The sequence below is a fragment of the Epithele typhae genome (genome assembly GCF_022376455.1).
Source record: "Epithele typhae strain CBS 203.58 chromosome Unknown BXZ73scaffold_51, whole genome shotgun sequence".
Taxonomy (NCBI): domain Eukaryota; kingdom Fungi; phylum Basidiomycota; class Agaricomycetes; order Polyporales; family Epitheliaceae; genus Epithele; species Epithele typhae.
In genome coordinates, this window is record NW_025954242.1 from 60,045 (window position 1) to 73,791 (window position 13,747).

At 60.9% G+C, this 13,747-nt stretch overlaps 5 protein-coding genes across 5 annotated transcripts; 3 read left to right on the forward strand and 2 right to left on the reverse strand.

Annotated features, from left to right (window-relative positions):
- Window positions 1-186: 186 nt before the first annotated feature.
- Window positions 187-2,556, reverse strand: BXZ73DRAFT_104384 (uncharacterized protein; the record flags this gene model as incomplete). Its single annotated transcript, XM_048015862.1, has 10 exons — window positions 187-471; window positions 609-746; window positions 796-984; window positions 1,037-1,558; window positions 1,647-1,727; window positions 1,791-1,892; window positions 1,952-2,047; window positions 2,108-2,221; window positions 2,282-2,400; window positions 2,457-2,556. 10 exons carry the CDS (start codon window positions 2,554-2,556, stop codon window positions 187-189), a joined length of 1,746 nt encoding a protein of 581 aa, XP_047874729.1.
- A 956-nt stretch (window positions 2,557-3,512) lies between these two features.
- BXZ73DRAFT_104385 (cytidine deaminase-like protein) lies at window positions 3,513-4,329 on the forward strand (the record flags this gene model as incomplete). Its single annotated transcript, XM_048015863.1, has 5 exons — window positions 3,513-3,575; window positions 3,626-3,730; window positions 3,787-4,013; window positions 4,077-4,180; window positions 4,244-4,329. 5 exons carry the CDS (start codon window positions 3,513-3,515, stop codon window positions 4,327-4,329), a joined length of 585 nt encoding a protein of 194 aa, XP_047874730.1.
- A 131-nt stretch (window positions 4,330-4,460) lies between these two features.
- BXZ73DRAFT_91776 (mitochondrial FAD carrier protein) lies at window positions 4,461-5,993 on the reverse strand (the record flags this gene model as incomplete). Its single annotated transcript, XM_048026105.1, has 8 exons — window positions 4,461-4,495; window positions 4,610-4,818; window positions 4,872-4,933; window positions 5,043-5,319; window positions 5,367-5,409; window positions 5,468-5,556; window positions 5,644-5,879; window positions 5,946-5,993. 8 exons carry the CDS (start codon window positions 5,991-5,993, stop codon window positions 4,461-4,463), a joined length of 999 nt encoding a protein of 332 aa, XP_047874731.1.
- Window positions 5,994-6,578: 585 nt separating this feature from the next.
- BXZ73DRAFT_91777 (prolyl oligopeptidase) lies at window positions 6,579-9,722 on the forward strand (the record flags this gene model as incomplete). Its single annotated transcript, XM_048026106.1, has 19 exons — window positions 6,579-6,674; window positions 6,698-6,832; window positions 6,908-6,959; window positions 7,019-7,060; window positions 7,128-7,129; window positions 7,155-7,247; window positions 7,299-7,467; window positions 7,534-7,608; window positions 7,672-7,787; window positions 7,848-7,945; window positions 8,016-8,127; window positions 8,268-8,348; window positions 8,369-8,674; window positions 8,823-8,853; window positions 8,892-8,975; window positions 9,039-9,127; window positions 9,238-9,403; window positions 9,456-9,594; window positions 9,653-9,722. 19 exons carry the CDS (start codon window positions 6,579-6,581, stop codon window positions 9,720-9,722), a joined length of 1,956 nt encoding a protein of 651 aa, XP_047874732.1.
- Window positions 9,723-12,654: 2,932 nt separating this feature from the next.
- BXZ73DRAFT_51807 (uncharacterized protein) lies at window positions 12,655-13,482 on the forward strand (the record flags this gene model as incomplete). Its single annotated transcript, XM_048020700.1, has 1 exon — window positions 12,655-13,482. One exon carries the CDS (start codon window positions 12,655-12,657, stop codon window positions 13,480-13,482), a length of 828 nt encoding a protein of 275 aa, XP_047874733.1.
- Between the last annotated feature and the right edge of the window lie 265 nt (window positions 13,483-13,747).

Consider the following 13,747-nt stretch of genomic DNA (forward strand, 5'->3'; position numbering starts at 1 on the left):
TAGAGTATAGCGAGATAGCATGTGCTCCAATTATTATTCTGAAAGGTGAAATAGAACGGGGTGTTCTTCTACTCAACGATGCAGCCGGCCTGATTGATGTGAGGTACAGGTGCCGCCGACCGTTAGACAGACGCGGCCAATCCAGACAGGCAGATCTAACAGAAATAAGATCACGAGGGAGGGGAGCTAATTATCGCCGTCGACAGACTCAGGGGTTACGCAGCGCTGGGGGACGTATGCCTCATCTTCGTCGCCATACTCACCGCGTGTAGCTGAGAGCTCTCGTGTGGTGAAGGCGCGGGCCTCCTTTACGATACGGTCAAACCGCTTGACGAGCCCGGGGTCATTCATCATCTCGTCCGCAACCTTGCTGCTCCACCATGTCGTCCTAGTCTGGGCTTGGATCTTGGAGAACGGACCCTGCTTTGTAGTGGCCTTCTTGGAGTCGCGCGCCTTCTTCTTTGCAGCCTTCTTGGAGGCGGCGGGTCGGGCTTCTTTGCATCGGAGGCTTGCTCGGCCGTCTTGCTGCGCTGGTACTTGAAGGTGCGCTCCACCTGAATGGAGCACGTCAGGTTTATTCAGGAGTGGAGGGCCGCTTCGTAACTCACTGCAGTGATGGCAAGCGCCACAGCGCCGCGTGGGTAAAACTGAGCGCGGTCGTCGACCAGTCCCTGAACGGAGCGGACGTGATGGGCAATGACGGGGAGAACGTAGGGCGTTCGTAGCCACCCGGTTGCCTTCAACGGCTCGAAGGGGGTCAAAATGCAGTACGCAGCAGCAAAGGAGCGTGCGTACATCGGCGTTGGGGTAGCGATACAACGCCGCCCCACCACGGGAAATGGCGGCCGCAGCCCATTCCTGGGTAGAGAGAACTGCCCTCCCAGGCTCGGTATTCAGCTGCCGTTTGGCGTCCTCGGCGTCGAAGGCCTGATTGGCGACATCCTGGAACTTGTGGCGCCAATCATAGAGTCCTCTCTGGCGGATCTGGGGATAAACAGTTCTGAGAGACAGGTTGAAAGCGGAAAGGAAGGCTTACGGCGATGAAGATTTTGTCGTACACCGTCAAGGCTGGCTGGCCGTTATTAGGGCAAACCTCATCCACGATCTGCTGGATGACCTGCAGTGGGCCCAGCATGACGTCGCTAGTGGGGCCAGGGTACCGAGTCGTCCAAGGGTCGGGAAGATCGCCGTTGAGTCGGATGAACTTCTTGACGATGAGGGTGATGTGGGGCTGAATCCACGCCGGTAGTGTGCGGATGGCAGACGAAGTAGCCTGAGGATCCTGGCTGCCGTTGTCGGATGCGTTGCCGTCGTGCTCGAGGGCAGGAGTAGCGACAGAGACCTGCTCCGTGCCGAGGGAGCGTGCATCTGCAAGTTGGGGCCTCGTCTCAGCACGAGCAGATGCGGCAGCTCGTGCTGGGGCGACCATGGCTGCGGCATTCTCGGTCGTCTTCTTCCGTATCGCAGCCGGGGGCTCTTCACCTGCACCGCCATCCTCGCTCTCTGCCCCACCGTCCTCATATCCATCGTCGCTTTCTAGCGGGGTTCGAGCACGTTGCTGTACGATCCAAGCCCGCAGGTCCCAGTACACCGCCAATTTAGATCAGCCAGGAGATATCGCACCATCAACACGACGTCGTACGCACCGCCTTCCGTTTGGGAGCAGGGATCTCATCCTGGTCAGCAACAGCCTTGTCAGCCTCTGCCGCCGCAGCCTGTGCACGGGCCTGGCGTTTCTTATCAGCGGGTTACTTCTCGCTGCAAAACAGGTGCTTGGGCGTGAGACGCACCATCTGTCGCTTCGAGGGAGAGGCGACGTTCTCGCCCTCCTCGCCTTCTTCCGACGTGTGATCGGCAATGGCGGCTGCCTTCGCTCGACCGTTGCCCTTGGACTGCGCCGTTCACGCACGTTGGTTCTTCTCACCCTGACAAAGGGGCGTGTGACACGCACCTTCCTGCACCCGGAATGGGGGGCCTCGCTCTTGTCCATCACAATATCTTCGACGGCTTCCCGACTACCGTTGCTGCAGTCAGAGTCTGTAGTGCGCTGCCGAGAAGGTGCGGGTCGAACGGGGACGGGTGGAAGGTCATCAACCGGCATGCTCACCCTCATGCGTCTTCTCGGTTGAATTGGGGCGACGTCCATGTCAATATCCTCGCCATCGCCCCTTTGCGCGCGAGCTTCCGTTCGCTGCACTGCCCGAGATGCAATGGACCTGCCCTTGGGGGCAAACGGCGGTTAGTGGGCGTTACGTCCGGTGTAACAGAATTTGGAACGCACTGTACGCTCAAGAGCGGGTGCCTCTGCCTCGTCGTCGTCGTCGTCCTCCTGCGCTCGCTCTGAGCCTCCCGCGCTGCCCTCGTGATCCTCACATGCTTCGCCGCTCTGAGGCCCCTCATCTGCAGGCGTGGATCAGCCTCTCAAAGGCTCTGAAACAAACTGATTGATGCATTACCCAACTCATCCATCTCCCGCCGCACTTTACGGGAGTGTTCACGCTGATCCATGTCGACCTGAGTGAGACCAGCGGCGTCCGCCGCCTTTTTCTTCGCCATGCTCTCTTCCGGGTCTTCTTGAGCCGGGCAGTCTGCGCTGCCTTCTCCCCTGGGTCCAGAACTAGCCCAGCGTCCGTTGCGGGATGGCGGGAATTGTTGCGGACCCGGGCGGTACTTCCCTTGGGAGCCTTCTGGAGATAGCGGCGTGGGATCGTGGTTGGAAATGCAATGCAAAGAAGTAGGGATGGAATACACACCGCAGCAGCTGGCGTGGTTGATGCATTGGCTTGCAATGTGCTGGCGGCCTGGCTGTCGCCGGCTCTTGTGCGCTGGGCGGGTATCGCGGCGGCGGATGCCGTGCGGCTCCTTTTGTTTGGCCCTGCTGACCCCCGAGACTGCGAGAACGCCTTGGGTGGCGAGGGGCTCCGAGTCCGTTTCTCAGTGGTCGGGCGTTGCATGGTGGGGAGGAGGATACAAGGCGAGATGGGGTTGAGTGGACGAGGCAGTGGCACGTCACTCTCTAACGCCCGACTGCCAGACCAACCAGACCCAACCGCGCTCTTGGCACTCCCCTTCCTTCTGCTGCTGCTGCTCTTCGTGCTCATGCTCGTGCTCGTACCTTTTCTTACCCTCTTCCTGCACGCCCTACTACACACACTACATAAGTAGCTGGTGTCTCAGTCCGGCACCCGGGAGCCGGAAGGCGACTGTGCGGGGAAACGGCTCCGAAAGACGCGGAGTCCGAGGCCCCTGATTCTCCTCCGTGCATCCACCAATCACACGCTGCGCATTTCGCGCCGCGCCGTCGGTCGCCCAGTTTGGTTGACCGGGTTGTCGACGCAGGCGCAAGCAAAAATCGTGTCGAATCCGCGCTGAGCGAAGCAACTGCGCACTGGGTGCAAGGTGCACATCGAATCCGTCATAGGAGATGCGCATCCGCCATGCGCAGACTGACCCATCGCTGATGCCACAGGCAGCGCTTTGGTTCCGCCGTCGACGGTGAGTATATGAACACAATGTCGTCGACGAACCCAGAAGACGCGATACATCTCAAATGGATGCAGGCCGCGATGGACATGGTACGTGGGCTCCTGATGCGCACCTACAACTCGCCGTTGACATCGAACAGGCCGAAGAGGCGTTGGCGGCGCAAGAGGTCCCGGTGGGCTGCGTCTTCGTCCGCGACGACAGAGCCATCGCCAAGGCGCGCAACAGGACAAACCAACTCCGGAACGTACGTGCGCCCCTGCGTCGCTGCGTCGCTCCTCTGATAAATCTATCGGGGTGTAGGCCACCCGCCACGCAGAGCTCGAGGCGATCGACGAGATCCTCGCCGACAAGCAGCTCACCCCAACCGCCACCCCGCACCCGCTCGCCGCGACGACGCTCTACGTGACCGTCGAGCCGTGCATCATGTGCGCGTCCGCGCTGCGGCAGATGGGCATCAAGGAGGTCTTCTACGGCTGCGGCAACGACCGCTTCGGCGGGTGCGGGAGCGTCCTGGGGGTCAACCGCGCGTGCGTCCCGTCTCGTCCTTGGTCCCGGTGTGCGTGTGCGTCGCGGCCGACGGGTGTCTGCAGGCTTCCGCATCCGGCACACGCGGGGTACGAAGCCCACGGAGGGTACATGCACGACGAAGCGATCATGGTTCTTCGACGGTTCTATATCACCGAGAACGCCAACGGTGCGCACCTGGCTCCGCATGTGGGCCAGTGTGGGCAGCTTCGAGACTCATTCGTGTCCACAGCTCCAGTCCCCAAGTCGAAAGCTAACCGCGTGCTCAAGACGGAGATCGCCGCTCGGGCATCCCTGAAACCGGAGCTTCGTGAATGAAAAGGTCACGGACATACTTGCCGCTGCCACGAGCGCGAGCATTTCGGCTGGCAGTCTGTGTGAAGGCTGGAACGGGTTTCACGTAGAGTGCGGGTGGCACGCTGTCCGTCGCTTGACAGGGGGTGTAATCATTATCCAGGGATATTATACACTAGGCATGTGTGAACTATACAATACGTGAAGAGATCCGTCTATGTGGAAGAGCAGAGCAATGATAGTGTATGGGACTGCAGTGAAGAACGGAGCACGATAGCAAAGCAGGAACTCGAGTGCACCTCACAAAGAGTCATGTTTTTTCGTTCACGTGCCAACGCTGTTGAACGGAGGAGCCACGCGAGGTTCTCGTACACAACGAAGGTGACGCACGTCCCGGGTAGGACGCGCACGAGGTTTATGCCGAGGCCGCGGTAGAAGCCACGCACACCCTCCTCTGCCCACGTCTTTTGACGCAGACACGGATTTAGGGTACAAATGCGACATGGCGTTGTTCTAGAACCGTCACATCGCGTGCTCAGTACCAAGACCCTGGAAAACAGAAGGACAGACAGACCTGAATGCGGGAACGAACGACCTGATATGGGTATGTGGATGCAAGCGCGAAGAGCTTGCTTGCCCCAGACATGAGGTGTATGCCGTATTGGACTGCGCGAAGGCAGTATCGCCGGATGTGTTCATCAGGAAAGCACACTGTGGGCAGGGCACGCGCGACTCACCAGCTTATCGTCGTTCGCGGTGTACTCCTTCCCTGCCTTCGCGAACTGCCGCTTCTTCCGCTCGAAGCCCCACCGCTTCAACTCTTCATACGCCATGAATTGGATCGCGCCATTGCTGACGCCGAAGAGGGCGAGCGTGGTGCCGCGGTACAGTCCGGCAATTCCCTCCGCGCTGTATGTGGAACGCAGGCCGTCTGCGAGGGTCCGCGTATATGGGCGGGCATCAGGAAGGGTGGCCACAGAGGACAGGCGGGAGAGAAGACGCTCACGCCAGAGACTGCGGTACGCGGTCGGGTCGCCCCTCTGGGTGGTGAACATGCGGACCTTGACGACCCAGATGGGTTCGTCATTATCGCGGTCACGGCACCTGTCGCGGAGGTGGTGTCAGTTGGACGGATGGAGGGGACGGGAGAAGGCACGCGGACTCGCTTGTGCGGAATACAAGAGGTACGCCCCCGCTGACAGCTTGACGTTCGGGTCGCCGCCGGTGGCACGCTGCTTAAGGGAGTGGTAGCTTTACGAGAGGGAACGTAAATGAGCTCAAGGGTGCGTGCGTGGGCGCGGACATTTGGGGTGCATGCAGGAGGAAACGGGCGCTCACAAGAGGAAGTAGAGACCCCAGCTGGACGCATTTCCGGCGATGTTGGAGCCCACGCCTCGGTAGAGGCCAGTCCAGCCGTCGCGAGCGCGGATGTCCTCGAGCCCGTTCCAGATAGCGCGACCGACGCCACCTTGAGGCTTGTCGGTCGCTACCTGGAACTTGACCTTGAGGAGGTCGAGTGGGTGCATGCACAGCACCGCGACAACACCTGCGCCGATTCCCGAGAACGCATGGTCCTGTGGGCGGAAGAGTGGGCGTGTCAGAGTCGAAGGTGGGCGCAAGGATGGGTGGGGGACACGTACGAGGGAAGAGGTGGGGAAGAAGCTGGGCGGCGAGGATGCTTTGGACATGCGAGACAGCCCGGGGTCCGCTGGGGCGGAGGGGCGGGGCGGGGAGAACGGCGGACGGGTGGACGGCGAGTGAGCAGAGGCAGTCGACTCGACTCACCCTCTGCCGGCCGAACGAGAAATTGTGACGTGAGCGGGGCTTCGGGCGTCTAGCATTGAGATAAGATAAACGCCGGGGGTGGCAGACGAATGCCAGCACTGCCAGTGCGGTCAGACGTTAGCGCGTTAGCAGTCGGATTGAGCTCCCCCGCCACGGGTACGTACGGTGCTTCGCCCACTGCCCTGCCCCGCACACACGGAGCGGACATGGAGGTGCCCACATCGATGGCCCACGACCGCCGTCTTCCGGGAACGCGCCTCGCCACGGTCACGCTGACCCTCTCTCGCCCACAGACTGTCCCGCCTTCCCCGCCCGTGCCAATCGATTATTCCGCGATTCGACCCCGCGATCCGCCACCACCGCCCCCACCTCGTCCGCGTGGCAAATGCGCGCCCTCGGCACACATATAAGGCCCCGTCCTTCCGCCTCCTTCGCTCTCTGCCGCCTCCGCTCCCTCCACCGCCACCTTCACTCTTCTCCACCGCGCCATGCCTGCCGTGCCCACAGCATGGGCCCCGAATCGCTACCCGCCCGCCCACCGCTCGGACCACGTCGATGTCTACCAGAGCGAGAAGCGCGGCGACGTCCGCATCCACGACCCTACCAGTGGCTCGAGGAGAACAGCTCTGACACCGACGCTTGGACAACCGCACAGGAGGCCTTCACCCGCGAGTATCTCGACAAGAACCCCGAGCGCCAGGAGCTCGAGGACGAGATCCGCAACAACTTGAACTACGCAAAGGTACTGCCGTCCCTCTGAGCGCCCACCCAGCGGAGCTGACGATATCTTGCCACAGTTCTCCGCCCGGCGTTCAAGGACGACGGCCGGTGGTACTGGTACTACAACAGTGGCCTCCAGGCACAGTCCGGTCAGTGCTCCCGGGACATTCCTCGGGATGACATCGCTGACGTGCTTTGACTGCGGCAGTCCTCTACCGCTCCAAGGATAGCACTCTGCCCGACTTCTCCAGTGGCTCCGATGGAAAGGCGAGGTTTTCTTCGACGTATATCCTCTTTCCTTGGAAACCGTATATGAGGTGTGCTGATTGGAAACGCGCTTACAGCCTAACCTGCTGTCCACCGACGGCACTGCGGCGCTCGCCACCACCGCATTCTCCCGCTCGGGCGATTACTGGGCTTACGGAATCTCCCAGTCGGTCAGTAGTGTGTCACGCAAGACTTTTTAGCACGCACTGAATGTTGACCAGGGTAGCGATTTCTTCAACATCTACGTGCGGCCAACGTCGGAGCCCCTGGCTTCGCTCGAGGACTCGCGCCCGTCTCACGACGACAAGCGGCTTCCCGACGAGCTCCGCCATGTGAAGTTTTCTGGCATTACGTGGACACACGACAACAAGGGATTCTTCTACCAAGTACGTTTTTCTCACCGCTCTCAGGAGAGCACATGCTACGCATTCATATAGCGCTATGCGGCACCTCCAGAGAAAGGCAGTGTCGGTATTGAGACCAAGAGCGACAAAGACGCGATGTTGTACTACCACAAGGTAGGCACCCCCAGTGTCGTCATACTTTTTCTTCAATTGGCGACGGGGGTATGTATCTGATTCCCTGTCCTTACAGCGGAGGATGTGCTGATTTACAAGGACCCATCAAACCCGACATGGATGTGGGGCACTGAAATCACAGAGGTTGACGGACGCTACCTCATCCTTACCATCAGTCGGGACACAGGACGGGTGAGCACGCCTAAGTTTTGTCGCAGCTATCAGAGCTTATGCTCACGTGATGCATGGCAGAAATACCTCGTCTGGGTTGCCGATCTCGAGAAGAGCCCACTGGGACCTGACCTGCAATGGGACAAGCTCGTCAACGACTGGGAAGCAGAATACCAGTAGTGAGTGAGAAGTTCCCAGGGCATGCCTGCTGTGAATTCGCGACGTCACCTCACGTAAACCACTTTACAGCATCGCAAACGATGGAACAAAGTTCTATTTCGTCACCAACAAGGATGCTCCCCGATACAAGCTTTTGTCTGTTGACCTCGCAGACCCTCCGGAGAAACGCGCCTGGACAGAGGTCATCCCGAAAGCGATGCTATAATTGAAAGCTGTTTGGTCGTGAATGGCGACTACGCTGTTATCGTCTACAAACGAAACGTAAGGACATCATCTTACATCTTTTGTCGAAACATATCTCACGCTAGTACGCCGTGCCAGGTCATGGACGAGATCCACCTCTACGAGCTCTCCACCGGCAAGCACCTCGAACGCATTGCCCTGATCGTGGGCTCTGCCGAGGTTCACGGCCGGCGTCCCAGTCCTGGTGGTTCACCACCCTCTCCGGCTTCACGAACCCAGGGATCGTTGGCCGGTACGACTTTAAGGTCGCAGATGTCGCGCAGCGCTACAGCGTCTACCGCCAGGCGGTCGTACCTGGGATCAACTCAGACGAATTCACGGCGGAACAGGTGTGGTACACGAGCAAGGACGGCACCCGCGTGCCCATGTTCATCGTCCGCCACCGGGACACGCCGCGGGACGGGACCGCGGCGGCGCTCCAGTACGGCTACGGCGGGTTCAGCTACGCGATAGGCCCAAGCTTCAGCTCGTCAATCCTGACGTGGGTGCAGAAGTACGGACCGTTTACGCGGTCGCGAATATCCGCGGCGGGGGCGAGTTTGGAGACGAGTGGCATTTGGCGGGGACGAAGAGCGGAAGGTGCGTAGGTAGGAATGCAGAGGGAGAGGATTCTGAAGCTGATGGCATGTGCAGCACAACTGCTTCGACGACTTCATCGCGGCTCGTAAGTCGTCCCAATGTTACTCATCGTGTGGCTTGGAGAGCTGACCCGTCACAGGCAATACCTCGTCGACAATAAGTACGCCGCGCCCGGAAAGATCGCAATGAACGGCGGTTCGAACGGAGGTATGTGCCATCGGATGGCTGAACGACGAACTGAGCTGACCTTTTTGCTCCATCGCACGCTAGGTCTCCTTGTCGCGGCGTGCGTGAACCGTGCGGCAGAAGGGCTCATCGGCGCTGCGGTCGCAGATGTAGGCGTGCTGGACATGCTGAAGGTGAGCAAAGTACGGTCTCTGGAAAGGACTCCTGCTCAATCAAATGCATCATTCGCGCCTTGGGGTGACAGTTCGCAGACTTCACAATCGGTGAGCATCGATGAGAACAGTCGTCTGGATTGCCCATGCTGACTTGGGCGGCAGGACGGGCATGGACGTCGGATTACGGTGACCCGCACGACCCGCACGACTTTGACTTCATCTACCCCATCTCCCCTCTGCACAACATTCCGACAGACAGGGTCCTCCCTCCGCTCATGCTGACCACTGCGGACCGTGTGTACTTTGCTTTGTTTGAATCGGGCCTGGCTCACGAGCACTCGTGCAGACGACGACCGCGTCGTGCCTGCGCACTCGTTCAAGCACGCGGCGACACTGCAGCACATGCTCCCGCACAACCCAAACCCGCTCATCATCCGGATCGACAAGAACGCGGGCCACGGCGCGGGCAAGTCGACGCAGAAGCGGTGCGTGAGGCTGTCCGTGTTCGGCGCGCGGGCGGGGTGTGCTGACGTGCTGGCGCAGGATCCAAGAGTCCGCGGACAGATACGGGTTCATCGTACAGTCTCTCGGCTTGAAGCCTCGAAGTGCATAGATCCACCTGAAAGCGTCTCTATTTCTGGACTTCACCGGGCCGGTCACGGACCATGTATCTGGACTAACGTACTCGGACGTAGAGGACCACATCATGGCACTGATAGCTCTCATCAATCATCACTGGATTCGTGCGAGGATACTGTTGCAGTTGCGGTGGATGGTTCGCGAGCTGACTGGCGGTGGGCAGAACAGCCTCCACTCGAGAATTTAGGGCAGTACTGACATCGAGAAGATGGCTACATGATATGTGCTCTCACGGGCCGTCGGTGAATGCCTGAGTTGGCTCGGCTTCGCCGCCCTCGTGAGTGGGGCATGCGAATGCCCCTCGGCGCTCGCCTCGGTGGTATAAAAGCGTGGCATCGGGCGACGAGCAGCGGCCCTTTGACTGCTGACGGTTCAGACTCGTAGCATTCCACATCAATGGCCAAGTTCTCGGTGGCAATAGTGTATGTACCCTTCCAGCACTTCCTGCCACGCATCTAGCTTATGGTTGACTGTTTCCAGAGGCGCTGGGCTCACTGGTCTGGCGTTCGCACAGGCCCTGGCCGCGCTGGCACCCGACGTGGAGGTCACGCTCTACGAGGGCACGACGCAGCTCGAGCAGATCGGCGCGGGGATCGGCATCCAGGCGCGCTCGTGGACGATCATGCAGAGCATCGGGCTCGCGGACAGGCTGCTCAAGATCGCGGGGAACGGCAGGAAGACGAGTGCGTCGCCTCACCACTCCCCAGGTGCGCCAGTGGCAGGTGCTGACCGCGCGCGTTCGTCGTCTGGCAGCGCTCACGACCGTGCTGCGCAAGTCAGACCAGGCGGTCGGCATCGAGCTCGACAAGATCGAACAAGTCGGTACGTCCGTCCGTTCTGCGCGCCGAGTCGCGACTGTACGTGGTTCCCGACGCCCGAGCGCCCCTGACGCGCACGCCGCCAGACCGGAACTTCTCGTTCTACCGCGCGGACCTGCAGCGCGCGATGGTCGACCACCTCGCCGCGCACGGGCGCGCGGTGCGCCTCGGGAAGCGCCTCGTGTCGTACGCCGACGCGGCGACGGTGACTGGCGACGACGTGGGCGGGTCGAGCTGCGCTTCGCGGACGGCGCGACGGCGGCGTGCGACGCGCTCGTCGGCGCGGACGGGATCCGGTCGGCGGTGCGCGCGGGGATGTACGGGGCGCTCGCGCGGCGGCGCGCGACGCCAGGCGGGCGGAGGAGGCGGGGCGGATGGAGGGGTGCGTCGCGCCGGTGTTTTCGGGGGAGGTCGTGTTTCGGTGTTTGGTGCGCACGGAGGGGCTGTCGGAGGAGGCGGCGGGGCTGCCGGTGTTCAGCGACCCGACGATGTATTTGGTGCGTCGCGGTCTACCGTCTTTTTCTGGGAGGACGGTTGATGAGAGGGGCGTCGGGCAGTATTGCGGGAAGAACAAGGTAGGAGGTTGTAGTGCAAGGGACTCCTGGACTGAAGTCGCCATTGTCGTGTCCTCATAGCATTTGATCACGTACCCAATCTCACTGGGCAAGATCATCAACGTCGGCGCAGGCGTAACTTTGCCAGGGACGAAAGGACAGCATACGAAGGGCCGTGGTCGCGCCGGGCAAGCAGAGAGGAGATTGTGAAGCATTACGAAGGATGGGAACCGGTTGTTCAGCAAGTGCTCAAGGTAGGATTTGTCACTCCTCGACCAGGCTTTTACTTGTAGCTCACGCGCGAGCAGTACATTGACGGAGGACTCATGTGGTCTATCGGTATCGTCAGAGACCTGCCGACCTTCGTGCACGATAGGGTCGCTCTTGTGGGAGATGCTGTACGTCGCCCCTTCGACCACACGGCGACAAACTCATACTAGTGCACATTCAGGCGCACGCTATGGGGCATCATCTTGGTTCGGGAGCCGGTCAAGGATTCGAGGCGAGCCGCGAATGAGGCCCACCTTGGGCATTTCGTGCTGACGGATCTCGCCAGGACGCGTTCTTGCTCGCGAAGTTCCTCGGGCACAGCGCGGTGACGAGGGCGAACCTGCACGTCGCGCTGCAGACGTACGACGCGGTCCGGCGGCCGTTCTCGCAGCGCGTCGCCGCGCTGTCCGCACGGGGCTCGGAGCTGCACCACTTCAACGGACCGGACTTTGCGGATCTCACGGAGGAGAGTAGCTCGCGTGGAGAGGGGTTCCCACCGAGCGGGAGGAACTGGGGAGGATGCTCGACGAGCTGCGCGACTGGCGCGACGCCAGCACGGACATCTTGGAGGAAACTGTCGAGGCGGAAAAGATTTTGGAACGTGCTCTTGCGGAATGGGAGCGTTCGCTTCGCCTGCTATGATTTTACTTCTGAGATTCTGAGTGTTTCGATACTGCTACTCTGCCACGCTGTACGCATAGCACTTCAAGTTACACGAGGAACGCTGCTCAGAAAACGTGTTTGGATCCATGGGCGTCATCCGGCGTCGGAGGGTTTTTTTCGCGATATGGTAGACCGAGTTGATTTCAAAGCATGCCTTGCGTCCCAGCGAGATCATGCATCCTCAACCGAGACCACTCGGCGCCTACGGCATTGACGATTCTAACGGGCCGCCAGTCACGCGACACAATGGGCGCTATGCAACACGCTGTGAAGTTGCCTCCTCCACATCCTCCTTGAACTGCTGCACGCATAGATCCCCCACCATGAGCTTCGTGCTTCTGCAGCCAGAAGGTACGCAGGAGTGCTTTTGAGGCCTACCGCTCTGCTGAGGCACGCACAGAGCGTCCACATGCGTCGCGTCATTGCAACGCTCCCTCGTCCACCGACCGGCCGCGCTCACCCCGCGCACTCACAACCCATCGCCCGCCGGACCCTCCATGCCTCCGCGAGCCTCCAGCACCGGTACCGCCCCGACCTCTCCGTCTCGCTCAACAGCGCGGAGGAAACGGACAAGCAGACGGAAGGCGACAAGGCACCGAAGATGCCCAAGGGCCCCCCGCCGCGCAACGAGGCGATCGACATCGCGGTGAAGCGCAAGCCCGTGCGGCTCGTCGACCCAGAGACGGGGGCGCTCCTGCCCCCCGCACCGCTCGAGGACGTGCTGGAGCGCGTGGACCGCAAGACGCAGCACCTCGAGCTCGTCGAGCTCGAGCCGGCGCCGGTCGTGCGCATCGTCAACCAGAAGGCCGCGTACGGACGGACGCGCGAGCGGCGCGTGGGGAAGGCGCTGGGGCGCAAGGCGGAGGAGAAGGAGCTGCAGCTGACGTGGAGCGCGGCGCCGGGGGACATCGAGGTCAAGCTGAAGAAGGCGCACGCGGACCTCGCGGACGGCTGCCGCGTCACGCTCGTGTTTGCGCCGAAGAAGGGCAAGTGGACGGACATGTCGCGGACGGAGCAGGAGGAGATCGTGGAGGGCGCGGTGAAACAGCTGGAGGACGTCGCGAAGGAGTGGAAGCCGCGGCAGCGGCAGGGGTACGCAATGGCCGCTTTCCTGGAGAGCTTGCGGGGGCGGAAGCAAGTGCTGGACTTGGAGTGGGCACACGAGGGCAAGGACGGCTGGGACGGCCTCCACTTGGTGGAGTCCGCGCTGCGTAAAGGTGCGCGTGTCGAAGCCGTGTTCCAGCTTCCCTCCCCTCCAAAGAAGGGAGCATCTACCCTTGCAGACCCTCGCGCGGTTGACCCGGCGGAAGTACAGGACCGTTTCGACAAGACGATAGCCCGTTTGTTGGAGCTCGGCAGCGAATTCCGCCCACGGGATACCCATCGAAGTGCCGTTACGGTCTACCTCGAAGGCAACCGAGCAACCTGATCATGCATGCTTACAGTATGTATATCCGCCCGACTACTGCTTACCGTAGCTAGACAATACATACTACTACATTTCGTTCGTGGCAAGGGTTGACATCAAGGCCTCGCATCGATGGCGGGAGGAAAGTATTTGCCGTATCGTGCTCACTACCAAGCTCTCTGTTAGTCCTATGGCCCCATGAACACCGGTACCTCCACACCCCTCTTCGCATGTTCAAGCTGCTGGAGCACCGGAGAAGGCCGCCCCCCATCGTCGGCTCGCACCT